Raw genomic sequence first — 15,543 nt, 5'->3', positions numbered from 1 at the left:
ACTTTCCCATGCTCTTTTATAAATTGTGCATGTGTGTGATTTGTTTCTGTTATGATTTTCCTATGTACTTTTATATATTGTGCATGTGTGTTTTCTTCCCATTACAATTTTCCCATGCTCTTTTATAAATTGTACGTGAAATTTGCTCCTATTATGATTTTCCCGTGCTTTTCTATAAATTGTGTTAATAAAAGTTACATACAATTGCAAACCCTTATATCCAGACTCATCTCTCTGTGAACTCATCGAACCTGACACTCTTTCTCACACACAACAGTAATGCTGCCGCAAAAGAACAAATTTCGTGACATGTTTTGATTGTGATTTTGATGCTCCCTTCTCACTGCTATGATCAGGAAAGGGGCACAGGGGACTGAAGATAAACACCCAGTGGTCCAGAAACAGTTTCTTCCCTTCTGCCATTATATTTATGAATGGACAATGAACTACAAACACTACTTCACTTTTTCTCCAATTTTACACTAATTTATTTATTTTAAATATATAATTTATAGAAATATGTGCACCTGAAATGCCTTGTTTATGACAATAAATACTGAAATTCTGATTCTGTTTAAGGATGGTACTGTGAATGTAATGCACTGAAAAAATTGCTACTGGCCTGCCTGCCTGGTTAAGTGTGGTGGCCAGTGCAAAGTCAGAGGCATCGCTCTCTACCTGAAAGGGGATGGATTCATCCATGGCATGCGTTGTGGTCTTCGAAATGTCTCCTTGAATGAGATGGATTGAAGCCTAGTCCTTCACCAATAATGGAAAAGTTGTGGACCTAATGAGGGGGTGGGCCTTACTGGCATAGTTGGGCAACTATTGTGCTTTTCAGTGCTTTCAGGGTGTTTGGGACTGGGAGCTTCATAAGGGATTGCATGCATTCAGGGTCTAGGGAAATGACATCATGTGCCACGATGCATTCCAGGAGTGCCAAGCGATTGGTATTAAAGACAAATTTGTCTTTATTGTATGTGAGGTTAAGGGACTCTGCAGTCTGCAGAAATTTAACAAGGTTATCATCGTGGTCATGCTGATCATGGCCACTGATAGTGACATTATCTAAATAGGGAAATGTCACTGCCAGGCTATGCTCCTCCAGCATCTGGTCCATCACCCTTTGGAATGTGGAAATGCCATTAGTGATGCCAAAGTGGACTCGAAGGAAATGAAAAAGTTTACCATCAGCCTCAAAGCCTGTGTAGATACAGTTACTCGGGCAGAGAAGAAGCTGGAGATAGGTTAATTTGAGGTTAATAGTTGAGAATACCCAATATTGAGCGACCCTATTGACCATGTTGGCTATCCAGGAAAGGGGGCAAGCATTCAACTGGGTGAAGCGGTTAATTGTCTGACTATAATGAATTACCATCCAGGGCTTGTTCACACACCAGTCTACCACGACCTGGGCTCTGGAGCTAGGGGCGATGATCCCATCCGACAGGAGTCGCTGAACCTTGGCACTGAAGTGCCTGCTCTTGATAGCTATGGGACCAGGTTCACAAATAATGACAGAGGGATCACTCGAAAGGTGGTGAAACTACAGGCCAGTGCTGTAGGCTGGTAGCAGGGGAAGGGATCCATGAGTTGTAGATTGCTTACTATGAGGGGTGGTTTAGGGCCTCCGAAACCATTGTCACACTCCTAAACTGATTCTGGAATCAAGCCCCCAGAGAATTGATGCGCACAGCTGGCAAGTTATTGTAACATTCCTCCCCCACCATCAAAGACCCACTAATATCAATCTAATGGTCTTTTGCTGCCAATGAAATGGAGCTGCTCATTGGCCAGACTAAAAGCGAGAGTCGGCGGACCACGTCAGGATGGATGAAGCTCTCTGTACTGCCATCTTTTGTCCATTCACCTTGATCTGCATCATGGGGTTGGTGATCGAATGAGGGCTGGTCTGGTTCAATGTAATTGAAGCAAGGATAGAACTGTTGCCTTCATCATCAGAAGATGTGTCAGATGGTGGCCCCCATGTTGCCATGGCTGCCGAGGTCGAGGAAAAAAGCAGAAGTGACATCAGGGAAGTAGTCTGCAACTGCACTGTCCATTCAGAGGACAAGGGTGGCAACAGGTAAGATGGCACTCCTCTCACCACACTCGGCATAGGAACTGTAGGCAGGACTCGATCATTGGTTGTACATGCTGCGTTGTTTTGTGGGAGGTCCTGGCCTTACATACTCGCAGATAATGTCCCATCTTTCTGTAGCTGGAGCAGCTAATACCCCTTGTGGGGCAGAGTCGCCATGGATGTTTTGTCTGCTCTCAGAAGTAGCACTTCTGGAGTTCAATTGTCATCGCCACCATTGTTGAGTTAGCCGTACCTGAGGCCATCTCCCAAGATGGTAGCATTTTGACACACACATGGCGAGCCTGTCTTTGCCCATGAGTGATTCCGTGTGGTATTGGCCGAGTCTAGAATGCTTACCAGCATTATGGCTCACTTCATTGGCAACTGGTCTTCCTCGAGCAGGAGCTACCTGATGTAATCTTACCTCAAACCAACTCAGGCATACTGGACCACGTCATCAATCCACTGGGCCACCGGTACAGGAACTGTGGAACTACCCCTACAGTCTCTATCCGGCACAAGCAGGACACAAATGAACTCTTCAGCCAACTCACCAGGCTGCTGTTTTAGGGAAGCAAGGAAGTAACGCGAGTACACATCGTTGACCTTAGATATTTAGAGAGCCCGAAGCTCAACTATCACCTCGTCATAAGTAGCGCTGTTCCTGATTGGTTGGAAAGCCCTCTGGCCGACTCTTGCTTGCAGAACTTTTAGCTTCTTTTCATCCGATGAAAAGACACATAGATTAGCACATGTTGCTGAAGCAACTGATCCCTGCTCTTATGTTCAGATGCTCGTGGAGATTGAGGATGTACTTCTAACTGATCAGGGTGCAGCAGCTTCTCCATTATCGAAGGAATAAATTTCTGTTTATTAAATTGGTGTGCACTATTAGTAACCACCAAGACTAGGTTGAGGGAACCTTGCTGGCACAGATCCAGTTATAGGAATGGAGGGAAGGGAGAGGTGGTTCAACCTTTATGGCCCAAGAGCACGGGGGAGGAGTCATAGGGTATGAATTATCAGTGGGAAGGCCAGCTCATATATACAGTAGACTGTAGCGGCGGCTACTCTGCTAACTGAAGGATCACACAACCAGATGGGTTGAGTTCAGTGAGCAAAAACTGATTTATTGCAGGCTGCCTGGCTGGTCTTAAATGCCCAGCCCAGATCTGTCTGAGAACCGCGCTGGGGGCCCCGATATCACCGGGGTGTCATGTGGGTCCCCAAGCGTGGGCTTCTATGCCCAGTGCTGAGGTCGGGGGGAAACTCCCAATGGCACCATTTTGGCCATCTGTCCCGCCGCGTGCATGTCAAGCGGCGCCGGTTTGCCTGTCTAATGGCATACTGCCACAGAGCCGCCCCCCGCCCCCAGAACTGGCGCCAATGATCTTTTTTTGCTGGGCTGCCACGTTTCTTGGGTTGGGCCACAACTACTGGTTCAGTGGGGTCGAGGTGGGCTGGTTTTAACCTGTCCACCATAAACAGTTCCCTCGTACACCGATGTCTAGTGTGAAAGTAGATCCTGAATGCAGGATGACTTTGTACGGCACTTCCTATGGTCTTTGTAGAGGGGCTGTGGACAGAACCCGCCTGATAAAAATGTACTCTGTGGAATACAGCTCGCTGGGGACATAAGAGGCCCATGTGCCATGCCTGGGCAACAGTGGGGGTGTGAAGGAGTCCAATTAGGCAGGGAAGTAGACTGCTGGGGGTTGTGTGGTGCATTGACAAACTCATCATGTAGGGCTAGTGGTGCACCATAGACCAGCTCAGCTGATGACGCCTCTAGATTTTCTTTTGGTATCGACTGGATGCCCAGGAGCACCCAAGGCAGCTCGTCCATCCAGTCGGGGCCGATGGAGTGGGCCATGAGTGCCGACTTAAAGTGGCGGTGCAGTTGCTCGACTAGGCCATTGGCCTGTGGGTGATAGGCTGTGGTGTGATTTAGCTCAATCCCCAGCCTGTTGGCGAGCACAGAGCTGAACTGGGCACCCCAATCACTGGTGACGTGGTTCGGAATGCTGAACTTGGTAACCAACCATTCAAAAGTGCTTGGGAGCAGGTGAAAGGCCTCCCCTCCAAGAAATAGCGGAAATGCACCGCCAGGTACATGCCCAGCAACTCACGATCAAAAGTGCTATACTTGCACTCTGGCGGGCGAAGAAGTCAGCTAAAGAATGCCAATGGTTTCCACTGTCTGTTCACTTGCTGCTCCAGGACGGTGCCGACGGCTGCGGCAGAGACATCGATGGAAAGCACCATAGGCAGGTCGGTGCATGGGTGGACAAGCAGTGTAGTCTTCATGAGGGCATCTTTTGTGGCTTCAAATGCCCTGCTGGCCTCCTGAATCCAGGCAAGTGTCTTGTCCTTGGCTTCGATGAGGGCAAAGAGTGGCCGCATGATGCACGGAGTGCCTGGAATGAAGTGGTTATAGAAATTTATCATACCCACGAACTCCTGTAGCCCTTTGAGGTTGTTCTGACATGGGAACTCCCTGATTGCAGCGACCTTTGTAGTAGGAGGTGTGGTTCCTTTGGCTGTGATGGTATGGACCAGGAACTGCATGGACTCTTTCCTGAACTAGCACTTGATTGTTAGGCTGGATTGATTGTTAGGCTGGTCGGCCAGTCAGGAGGGTGCACAGGTGAGACTTGTGTTGTGCCTGGTCTCTGCTGGCGACAAGCATGTCATCCAGGTAAATGAATATGAAATTCAAATCCCTGCCCACTATGTCCATAAGGTGCTGGAAGGTCTGGGCAGCATTCTTGAGCCCGAACGTCATGTGTAGTAACTTGAACAAGCCTAAGTGGGTAATGATGGCAATTTTGGGTATGTCCTCGTGGTGCACCAGGATTTGGTCATCATTGGAGAATAACCTGCGAGTTGACCGTAAAGTCCTGGATGTGAGGGATTGGGCAATGTTCAGGTACTGCCACGGCATTAAGCTGTTGACAATCTCTGCAGGGGTGCTAGCCGCCATAGGCTTTCGGGACCACGTGGAGTGGTGAGGCGAAAAGACTGTCAGAGTGTCAAATGATCCCCAGCTCCTGCAGATGCGAGAACTCTTCCTTTGCTATTCGGAGCTTATCCAGTGGGAGCTGGCATGGACTGGCGGGCCTTGGGTGAGGATGTAATGAAACACCCCTTGGTGTGGTGAGGTGGCAGAGAACTGCGGCTTGAGGGGTGACGGGAACTCATCCAGGATATGTTGAAACTTGTCCTTGGGCATGCTGACCGTGGCCATCTGTGGCTGCTCTGTGTGGGAGGCATTGAGGTGAATGGATTGGAAGGTACAGGCATCTATCAGTTGCCTACTTCGAACATCGACCAGGAATCTGTGGGTGAGGAAGAAGTTCATACCCAGGATGGTGGTTGTAAGGGATGAAACGGTGAACCTCCATGAGAATTTCTGCTGGCCAATCTGGAAGTGGATAGTCTTGTCTCCATACATTCGGATCTCCATCGAAATGGCTGCACGAGGGGAGGTTCTCGAGGGTGGTTACGGGATGGCTGTGGCTGGGATAACACTGATCTTGGCCCAGGTGCTGACGAGGAAACATCGGCCGCTGACTGAATCCCACAGGTAGAGAAGGCTGTGTTCTTGGCCAACCGCCGCAGCCATTAACAGTGGTCGGCCTGCTCATTTCCATGGTATGAACAGGGCTGACAACATTTCCATCCCTTGTCTCCCCAGCACTGGTGTAAGAAGCAGAGGCCTGAAGTAGATTACTTGCTTCTGGCTATGCTCTTTGAGGCCCTTGCAGGGGCCGGGTGTTCCACCGCAGCGCTAGAGGAAGGCTTGGAGTGGTCATGCCTGTGACTCATAACCTGCTGTCCTGTTGAGCCCTCTGGGAATCATTAGAGACATAGATCCTGAGCCTTTTGAGCAAACTTCCTAGGGGTGACGAAGCTCTCCTGGGACTAACGACTGGATGGTTGAGGAAGATGTGCTCGAAGAGTAGGCAGTTGGTGTGATCGCCCATGAACACAACCATCTCATTCATCAACTCGATTGGAGTTCTGTCCATCAAGGCTTCGAGGCGCAGCATCCGAGCAGCATACTGGTGCCTGGAGAGGCCGAGGCAGCCGGTGAATACCCGCTTGATGGTCCCATACTTATCTTCTGCAGGTGGGTGTTGAATGAGGTGCAGTACTCATTTGGCGGTGGCCTGATTCAGGGTGGCGACCACATGGTTGGAATGTGATGAAATTTGGCGGAGGTGAAACTGAGCTTCTGCATAGCTGAACCAGGTCTCAGGCTCCTGAACCCAAAAGTCAGAAGCGTTGATCGAATGGTCATTCATGTTGGTTTCAAAAACATTTGAATCTGTTGGGGTCACCGATTTTAGTAGCAGCTACTCTGCTAACTGAAGGATCGCACAATCAGACAGGTTGAGTTCAGTGAGCAAAAACTGATTTATTGCAGGCTGCCTTGCTGGTCTTAAACTCCTAGCCTGGACCTGGCTGAGAACCCCACTAGGAGGCCCCAACGTTGGCAGGGCATCACCTGGGTCCCCAGGTGCGGGCTTCTGAACGCGATGCCAAGGTTGGGAGAAAAAACTCCTGACGGCACCATTTTGGCCGGCTGTCAAATGGGGCTGGTTTGCCTGCCTAATATCATACCGCCACAAGACGACAATAACAATGTACAATGGAGGAAATATATCACCACACAGGAATTCCATCAATCCTATCTTGATCCAGACAACAAACAAAATTATATAGTCTGCAAGATAATAGTTGCAGCAAGGCCACACTGCAGCAGTAATGCTCTGGACAGAGGCATATCTTGATTATGGCAGCAATGGCCTGGGAACCACAAAGGGGGAACCACTGTCCTCAACTTGCCCGGCCAATATTGAACTCCTAAGCCCAATGCTTATCCTCGTCTTTCATCTCATGCTTGTTGCCCGCCGACACAACTGCTGATCATGCTCCCACTGCGCTGCTGCATGAGTAAGCCTAATGAAACACCCATCTGCCTTATTTTAGCCCCATCCATCGACCCCTCCATCTAACTCCCAATGCCTGACTGCTTTGGCTCCCTGATTCTAACTTGCACCATCTGTGCCCCCCACCCCCATTTAACTCGATGCCTGACTGCCTCGGCCTTCCTGATCATAACTTACCTAGTCCGTCACCCCTCCATCTAATTCCCAATGGCTGACTGCCTCTGCCCGCTGATTCTACCTTGTCCTGCCTGTCGCTCCCCCCTTCTAACATCCAGTCACTTCGGCCTTCCTGATCCTACCTTGCCCGTCTGTTGACCCTGCAACAGAGTATTTAGAAGTGGTTTGGGAGGAATTGTTAGAACAGCTTTCACATATACATTTAGAAACACAGAAATTTTGCAGGACTTTTGCAGAATCCTTTTTGCAAAAATGCAACAAAGTAGCAACATTCAGCAGTGTGCCTGGGAGAGCATGTGATCTTTGCAATTGGAGGAGAAGTGTATAACTCTTAGAGAAGGAAGGTATGAAACAAAAGGCCCTTTTAGGTGACCACAAAGCCTGAATGTAAAGCCGCACAGAATGCTCCTGTGTGGCTTTCGGGTGGCCATCTGAAACAGGAAAATCCGGCCAGTAGGGTTACTTAACTAACCCTTCTCTGAGAGGTATAACTATCATGCTCGGGGTATCGATTGTGGCAGCTGAAAGCAGGCCAGACTGCCGGGGGTGGGCTTCTGATGTTGCGGTGATGTCGTCAGCTATCGACTCCCTGAGACAAGGAATCCAGACACCTCAAATTTTTTTTGCTCCTTCTCCCACTACAACTGCCAGTCTCTCCACCCCCCTTTGCCTGTCCGCATCACACCGCTGGTCTCCCACCCCCCCCTTGCCCGCCCGACTCCTACTGCTGGTCTCCTCCCTCACCCACTTGACTCCTGCTGCCGGTCTCCCCCCATCTCATCTGCATGACTCCCACTGCTGCTGCCGGTCTCCCCCACCACCTCTCCCACTTGACTCACACTGCCACTGCCAGTTTGTCCCCCCTCGCTTGCCCGACTCCTGCTGCCACTGCTAGACTTCACCCTCCTCACCCGCCCAACTCCTGCCCCTGCTGTCGGTCTCCCCACCTCACCCACCTGATTCCCGCTGCCACACTCCCACCCCCTTGCCCGGACTTCTCCCTCTACGATGTTCAAATATCCCTGGACCCTGAGCCATATGAAGTCCCTGAAAGGGAATGTGTTTCGCCGAAATTCAGAACCGAGTCACATGTGCACAAATAATTTTACTAATCAGCCCTGATTTTCCAGAATTAAAAGCCAGTTAATTGATTGATTTTTAAATGTTCACAATTAAGTAGAAAACAGTAACATTCGAGGACACGGTTACAATATGATCCTAATCATGCACTTTTACTCAGAAATAAGAGATAGTATTGTTGCTTTCTATATGAACACGGATTGGAGTGAACGTCAGTGGCTTTAGTAACAGAACATGAACATTTCTCAATCAAACAAATTGATTTAGTTGTCAGTAAGTTGCAAAAAGAGCAATACATAAGGTCGATGCCTAACTGTTTCGTTTTGTACATCCAAATTGTATTTACTGTGTATGACGAGTATGAAGCTGTGGTAAAACAGTGAAAGTTGGGAGTCGGGGTGGTGAGGGTGGGAGGGGGGGGAGACCAGAAGTGGGAATCAGGCAGGCGATGGTGGGGAGACCGGCAGCAGGAGTCAAGTCATGCCTGAGTTGTTTGTCAGGGTTGCTATGACATGAGGTCAGCGTGGGTGGGACTAGGCGTGTGTCAGGAGTAGCTGGCTTTTGCTGCTAGGTGGCTAGCAGTCAGCTGGTATATTTAGGTGCCACAAATCTGTCCATTTTGTGGCCACCTGAATGTGCTAGCTGTACCTGTAAGTGGGCAATCTTCAGTGGAACATCTGAAAGCGGCTAGAGAGAAACTAAACACTAAACAGTTCCAGAAGGACAAAGCTGGAGAAGTTTGGAAGGCTGTTTGGTCAAAGGAGAAAGCTGGCAGTGTGAAAGGTGACATGAAAGAAAGAGGATCATCTGGAGAACCCTGAAGGGGGTAAGTTTTATCAGCAAGACTGACTGGAAAGAAATCAGTTGAGTATGTCCAGCGAAAGGAATCTCTCTCTGAAAACAAGCAAGAACCCTCCTGAGTGGTAAGCATTTGCCTGTTAAGCACCAAAGGCTGGTGAACTTTGTTAATGCTAACTTCTGTGCACAATACAAGAATTGCAACCAATGAGATTGGACTGTGATCCAAAGAACTTTTCTTATCTTAAATAAACATTACATACCCCTGTGCTTAGTATTAAAAGAGGTATTAAGTAGGTTAAGTAAGTTGATAGTAATGTTAAAGTTTAATTCTGTTTTCTTGTTCAAATGTAATTAAAAACTATTTTAGTTTAAGTAACCCTGTTTCGTGGAACATATCTGTTGCTGCTGATGTTTAGGGTCCTCTGGACTCCATAATATTTTATTGGGGTTCATTCTTTAGGATTTGAACATTGCAGTTTTATGATTTATTAGTTGATTGTTTTTTTTTTGCCAAGTTTTGTGTCTGGAATTTTTGCAAGGCAACTTAAAGCTAGTGCATTTTTGTCACAAACATCACCTGAAGAGCTGCAGAGCAAAAGAAAAGAAGAACTGATGGTTATTTCTAAGGCATTGAAAATTGTTGGAGTTAAACATTGAATGAGAAAAGTACAACTACTGAGGATATAGTGAAATATTATATATGAAGGAAAATTTGATGAGGAAGACAGAACATTTTCCAGAGAATAGATGTTTTGAATTGCAATTGGAATTGGGGAAATTGAGGGTGGAAGAAAAGAGAGAAATATGAGGCAGTGCAAGCTGAAAAACCAAAAATTTGAGTTAGAGTAGTTGAAAGGGACAGACATTTTCAATTAGAGAAGTTCAAAATGGAAATGGAGAGAAGTAAGAGGATTGTGGCTGTAACTCCTGGGGAAAGGTTTTTGGCTAGTAGAGAGGAAAATCTAGTTCCTCCTTTTGATGAGGGAGATAAAGATATATATTTTCAGCTTTTTGAAAAGGTTGCTGAGAGCTCAAGATGGTCAAAAGAAAAGTGGCCTCTTATGCTCCAAATTGTATTGAAAGGAAAATCACAAATTGCATACTCTAGCTTAACTGCAAGGCAAGTGGCAAATTATGATACTGTTAAACAAGCAGTATTGAAAGCCTATGATTCTGGAAGCATAAAGGCAAAAATTTAGGAGTTTGGTGAAAACATGGAATCAATCTTATATGGATTTTGCTCTGAAGAAATCTGCATGTTTTGACGCAGATTGGTGCATCTCTGTGATAGTACAGATCTATCACCAATGTACATAGTGTATATAGTTACTGTATCTAGACTGTGCTTACAGCGATTGGCTGAGAGCTAAGCCACACCTATTGTTTGGGCCTTAAAGGGTTGTGTCCCTAGCCAGGTCGGATCATTCCGGACTGGTCGGCCACCTGTGAAGAGCTCCGGTCTTTTGCTAATAAAAGCCTTGGTTTGGATCAACAAGTCTTTGGTTCTTTCGACGAGCTCTACAATTTTATTAGCAAAAGGAATTTTTTTTGAAAGGGATGGAGCGTTTAACTCGGCCAGAAAAACTTGATATCGACCCACAGTCAGCTACAGCCTTCAAAGCCTTTAAGTTCTGGCTGCTGAACTTTGAAAACTTCCTGAGATTCATTCAGGTAGAGGAGGATAACCAGCGTCTAACAGCATTGCTGTCTATGGTGTCCTTGAGAGTCTACGAGAACATCCAGGATGAGACCACTTACACTGCAGCCATAAAGGTACTGAAAGGACTGTATGATCAACCGGTGAACAGAGTTCATGCCCGGCTCGTGCTTGCGTCGAGGAAGCAACAGCCCGGTGAGTCCAGCAGGGCATATTTACAAGTACTAAAGGCATTGGGCAAGGACTGTAACTGTGTGGACAAAACTGCTGCCGAGATCACTAGCGACCTCGTCCGGGATGCCTATGTGGCTGGGCTCCGATCGAACGAAGTGAGGCTGCGTTTGCTCGAACAAGGGGTAGAAAAACTAGAGGACGTGGCCCGGATTGCAATCACAATGGAGGATGCAGCCTTAAAGTCCACCGAGCTCTCTAGGGACTGGACCCCTCGTTCTGATGTGAGTAAAGTGCCCTTCTACCCTACCCCTGACGGCCTGTCGGCTGCTGCTACCCTGCCCCGTGCGAACCCGAAATGTTATTTCTGCGGGAGGAACAAGCACAGCAGGTCCCAGTGCCCAGCAAGAAAAGCCAGGTGCCAGAAGTGCCTTAAAAACGGCCACTTTGCTGCAGTCTGTAGGTCTAAAATGGCCGCCAGCAAACACAGTGCCTCGTGTGAAGCCCAACCGCCACTATCCCATTCAAACTCTTCTTCCCCAGAGCTCTCGTCCAATGAGAGCGAGGGCTCCCCTGCACGGCAACGCCTGACGTCACGGAGACGCCGAACCCGGAAGGGGCAACCCACCGTCGCAACCATGGTGATGGCCTGCCTCTCGCCCGCCGCTGCTGCCGCCGCCACAGTCACCCCCGGGGCCGACGCTACCGCCGCTGCTGCCACCGCCACGGACACCCCCGGGGCCGACGCTACCGCCGCTGCTGCCGCCGCCACGGACACCCCCGGGGCCGACGCTACCGCCGCTGCTGCCGCCGCCACGGACACCCCCGGGGCCGACGCTACCGCTGCTGCCGCCGCCGCCACAGACACCCCCGGGGCCGACGCTACCGCCGCTGCTGCCGCCGCCACGGACACCTCCGGGGCCGACGCTACAGCCGCTGCTGCCGCCGCCACGGACACCCCCGGGGCCGACGCTACCGCCGCTGCTGCTGCCGCCACAGACACCCCCGGGGCCGACGCTACCGCCGCCGCAGCCACCCCCGCGGCCAACCAGGTGCTCACCCTAGCGTCCATCGCTGACGACCGCCAGGGCCCGACCACCGATCACGAGCAACTACAAACCCCACTACTTACCATTCACCCGCCACAACAGCACTTCCGGGAGGTTCTCCAACCTGCTCCTCGAGCGTTGACTACGTCATCCCGTTGCGTGACGTCATCGCGCAAAACTCGCCTGTCAACTGCTTCAATAACATTAAACCAGCAATGCTCTCATCCCCTCACCAGAGCAATGGAACTGATTAAAGTGCATGGACACTACACCAATTGCTTATTTGACTCTGGGTCAACTGACAGTTTTATCCAGCCAGATCTGGCCCTCCATTGGGGACTTGACATTATCCCCACTACCCAGAGGATCTCATTAGCGACGAGGTCGCACTCGACTGGGATAAAGGGGTATTGCATCGCCACGCTGGAAGTACAGGGCGTGACGGTCACCCACTTTAAATTATTCGTCCTTCCCCAATTGTGCGCCCCAGTGTTGCTGGGATTAGACTTCCAGTGTCAGTTCCAAACGGTGTCCCTACACTTTGGGGGACCCCACGCCCCCCTCTCGGTCTGCCATCGCCATCGCCCCACTCCCGAAGCACCCGAGCAACCCGCCCCCGTGCCCCGGGGCCAATCCTGCGGCCTTTCCACACTCCGGATTGCCCCGCCAGCACTCTTCGCAAACCTCACCCCTGGCTGGAAGCCTGTGGCCACCAAAAGTCGGCAATATAGTTACGAAAACAGGCAATTCATTAGGAGTGAGGTGCGTAGATTGCTGGATGAGGGCATCATCGAACCCAGTTCAAGCCCCTGGAGAGCCCAGGTGGTGGTTGTCAAGAATGGGGAAAAACTACGGATGGTGGTCGACTACAGCCAGACCATTAACCGCTTCACACTCCTGGATGCGTACCCCCTGCCACGCATCACGGATGTGGTGAACCAGATCGCCCAGTACCGCATTTTCTCCACTATTGACCTACGTTCGGCCTACCACCAGCTCCCGATCCGCTGCGAGGACCGACCATTCACGGCCTTTGAAGCGAATGGGCGGCTATATCAATTTCTCAGGGTACCATTCGGGGTCACAAATGGTGTCGCGGTCTTCCAGCGGGAAATGGACAGGATGGTGGACCAGAACGGGCTAACCGCTACCTTCCCGTATCTGGACAATATCACCATCTGCGGCCACGACATGCAGGACCATGACGCCAACCTAGACAAATTTCTTCAAACTGCCCGTCAGCTAAACCTGACTTACAATTTGGACAAGTGTGTTTTCCGGACCACACGACTCGCTATTCTAGGTTGTGTGGTGGAAAACGGGATAGTCATGCCAGATCCTGACCGCATGCGTCCCTTAATGGACTTACCCCCCCCACATACCCAGAAAGCTCTCAAACGCTGCCTGGGCCTTTTCTCTTATTACGCACAATGGGTTCCAAACTACGCCGACAAGGCACGTCCTCTTATCAAGACCACCTCTTTTCCCCTCTCGACCGAAGCCACAGCGGCTTTCGATCGAATCAAATCTGACATCGCTGCTGCGACGCTGCACGCGATCGATGAGTCTGTCCCGTTTCAAGTCGAGAGCGATGCATCCGACTTCGCCCTGGCAGCCACCTTGAACCAGGCCGGTCGGCCTGTAGCCTTCTTCTCCAGAACCCTCCAGGGTCCGGAGAGTAGACACTCCTCGATCGAGAAGGAGGCCCAGGCCATAGTTGAAGCGGTACGTCGTTGGAGACATTACCTCGCTGGGAGGCGCTTTACACTGTTGACTGATCAACGCGCGGTCTCCTTCATGTTCAGCAACACCCAGCGTGGTAAGATAAAAAACGACAAAATCGCCAGATGGAGAATCGAACTCTCCACCTTTAACTATGACATCCTGTACCGGCCTGGTAAGCTCAACGACCCGCCTGACGCGCTCTCCAGGGGGACGTGCGCCAGCATACAGATGGACAGACTACGGAAACTCCATGAGGCGCTCTGTCATCCAGGGGTCACTAGGTTTGCTCACTTTGTCAAGGCGCGCAACTTACCCTACACAATTGAGGAGATCCGCTCCATGACCCGAGCCTGTTCGGTGTGCGCCGAATGCAAGCCCCACTTCTTCCGTCCGGATAACTCCCACGTCATCAAAGCCACCCGCCCCTTCGAGCGTCTTAGCGTAGACTTTAAGGGACCCCTACCGTCGACCAACCGTAATACCTACATCCTTACGGCCATCGACGAATACTCCCGCTTCCCATTCGCTGTGGCCTGCCCAGACACCACTGCCACCTCAGTGATACAGGCCCTTCACAGTATTTTCACCATCTTCGGGTACCCCAATTCCATCCACAGTGATAGGGGGTCCTCATTCATGAGTTCAGAGCTGCAACAGTACCTTCTGGAGTGTGGCATTGCTTCAAGCAGGACCACGAGCTATAACCCACGCGGTAATGGCCAGGTCGAGAGGGAGAATGCCACCATATGGAGAGCGGTTACACTGGCTCTCCGGTCTAAAGGTCTCCCCACCTCTCACTGGCAGGAGGTTCTCACTAGTGCCTTACACTCCATCCGCTCCCTCCTATGTACTGCAACAAATGCCACCCCCCACGAAAGGATGTTCCTTTTCCCGAGGAAATCCGAATCGGGAACCACTGTACCGGCATGGCTCACCGTCCCTGGCCCCGTCCTTTTGCGACGCCACGTCCGGCACTCAAAGAATGACCCCTTGGTCGACCGAGTGACTCTACTCCACGCGAACCCACATTACGCATACGTGGAGTTCCCAGACGGGCGGGAGGACACTGTTTCGGTGCGGGACCTAGCTCAGGACGCGGTAGACCCAGCAAACCCCCCAACTCCTTATGCTCCAGGCCCCGTGCCGCAACAGAAGGACCAACAGCACCCCAATGACTCGGGCCACCCTGCCGACAAAACGACTGGGGAATTGAGCGACGGAGCAGTCGCACCCGATGAGCCCGCTGGTGACACCACTCCAGCGACCCCAATCCCGGCACCACGGCGGTCACGCCGGATGGTCAGACCCCCTGACCGCTACAGTCCTTGACCTACCCCTTTTCATTCTCTCCCTCGTTTTTGTTTTTTTTTTTCCCCGGGTCAATTCTCCAAGAAGGGGTGAATGTGATAGTACAGATCTATCACCAATGTACATAGTGTATATAGTTACTGTATCTAGACTGTGCTTACAGCGATTGGCTGAGAGCTAAGCCACACCTATTGTTTGGGCCTTAAAGGGTTGTGTCCCTAGCCAGGTCGGATCATTCCGGACTGGTCGGCCACCTGTGAAGAGCTCCGGTCTTTTGCTAATAAAAGCCTTGGTTTGGATCAACAAGTCTTTGGTTCTTTCGACGAGCTCTACAATCTCAAAAGGGATAAACAATGATTTTGACAGATTGAGAGAATTAATATTAATAGAGGAAATTAAAAGATGTGTCCCATAGAAGATTAAATTTTACTTGGATGAAAGAGACATGAGGACATGGCAATAGCGGACGAATTTGCTCTGAATCGCAAAAATACATTCCAGAATAGTAGGCATTTTAGAGAGCTAATGTGGAACAGA

General features: G+C 50.3%; 1 protein-coding gene across 1 annotated transcript; it reads left to right on the top strand.

Annotated features, from left to right (window-relative positions):
• Positions 1–10,535: 10,535 nt before the first annotated feature.
• LOC138750137 (uncharacterized) lies at positions 10,536–15,263 on the top strand. Its single transcript, XM_069912275.1, has one exon. It carries the CDS (start codon positions 10,654–10,656, stop codon positions 15,025–15,027), a length of 4,374 nt encoding a protein of 1,457 aa, XP_069768376.1. The 5' UTR covers positions 10,536–10,653; the 3' UTR covers positions 15,028–15,263.
• The last annotated feature ends 280 nt before the right edge of the window (positions 15,264–15,543 follow it).

This window comes from Narcine bancroftii (assembly GCF_036971445.1).
Source record: "Narcine bancroftii isolate sNarBan1 chromosome 12 unlocalized genomic scaffold, sNarBan1.hap1 SUPER_12_unloc_2, whole genome shotgun sequence".
In the NCBI taxonomy this organism is placed as follows: Eukaryota; Metazoa; Chordata; class Chondrichthyes; order Torpediniformes; family Narcinidae; genus Narcine; species Narcine bancroftii.
Note: the sequence above shows the minus strand (reverse complement) of the source record. Positions and strands in the feature narration are given on the sequence as shown.

Excerpts from the sequence above, each read along its gene's own strand:
- LOC138750137 (XM_069912275.1), top strand. The coding sequence starts at position 10,654 with ATGGAGCGTTTAACTCGGCCAGAAAAACTTGATATCGACCCACAGTCA.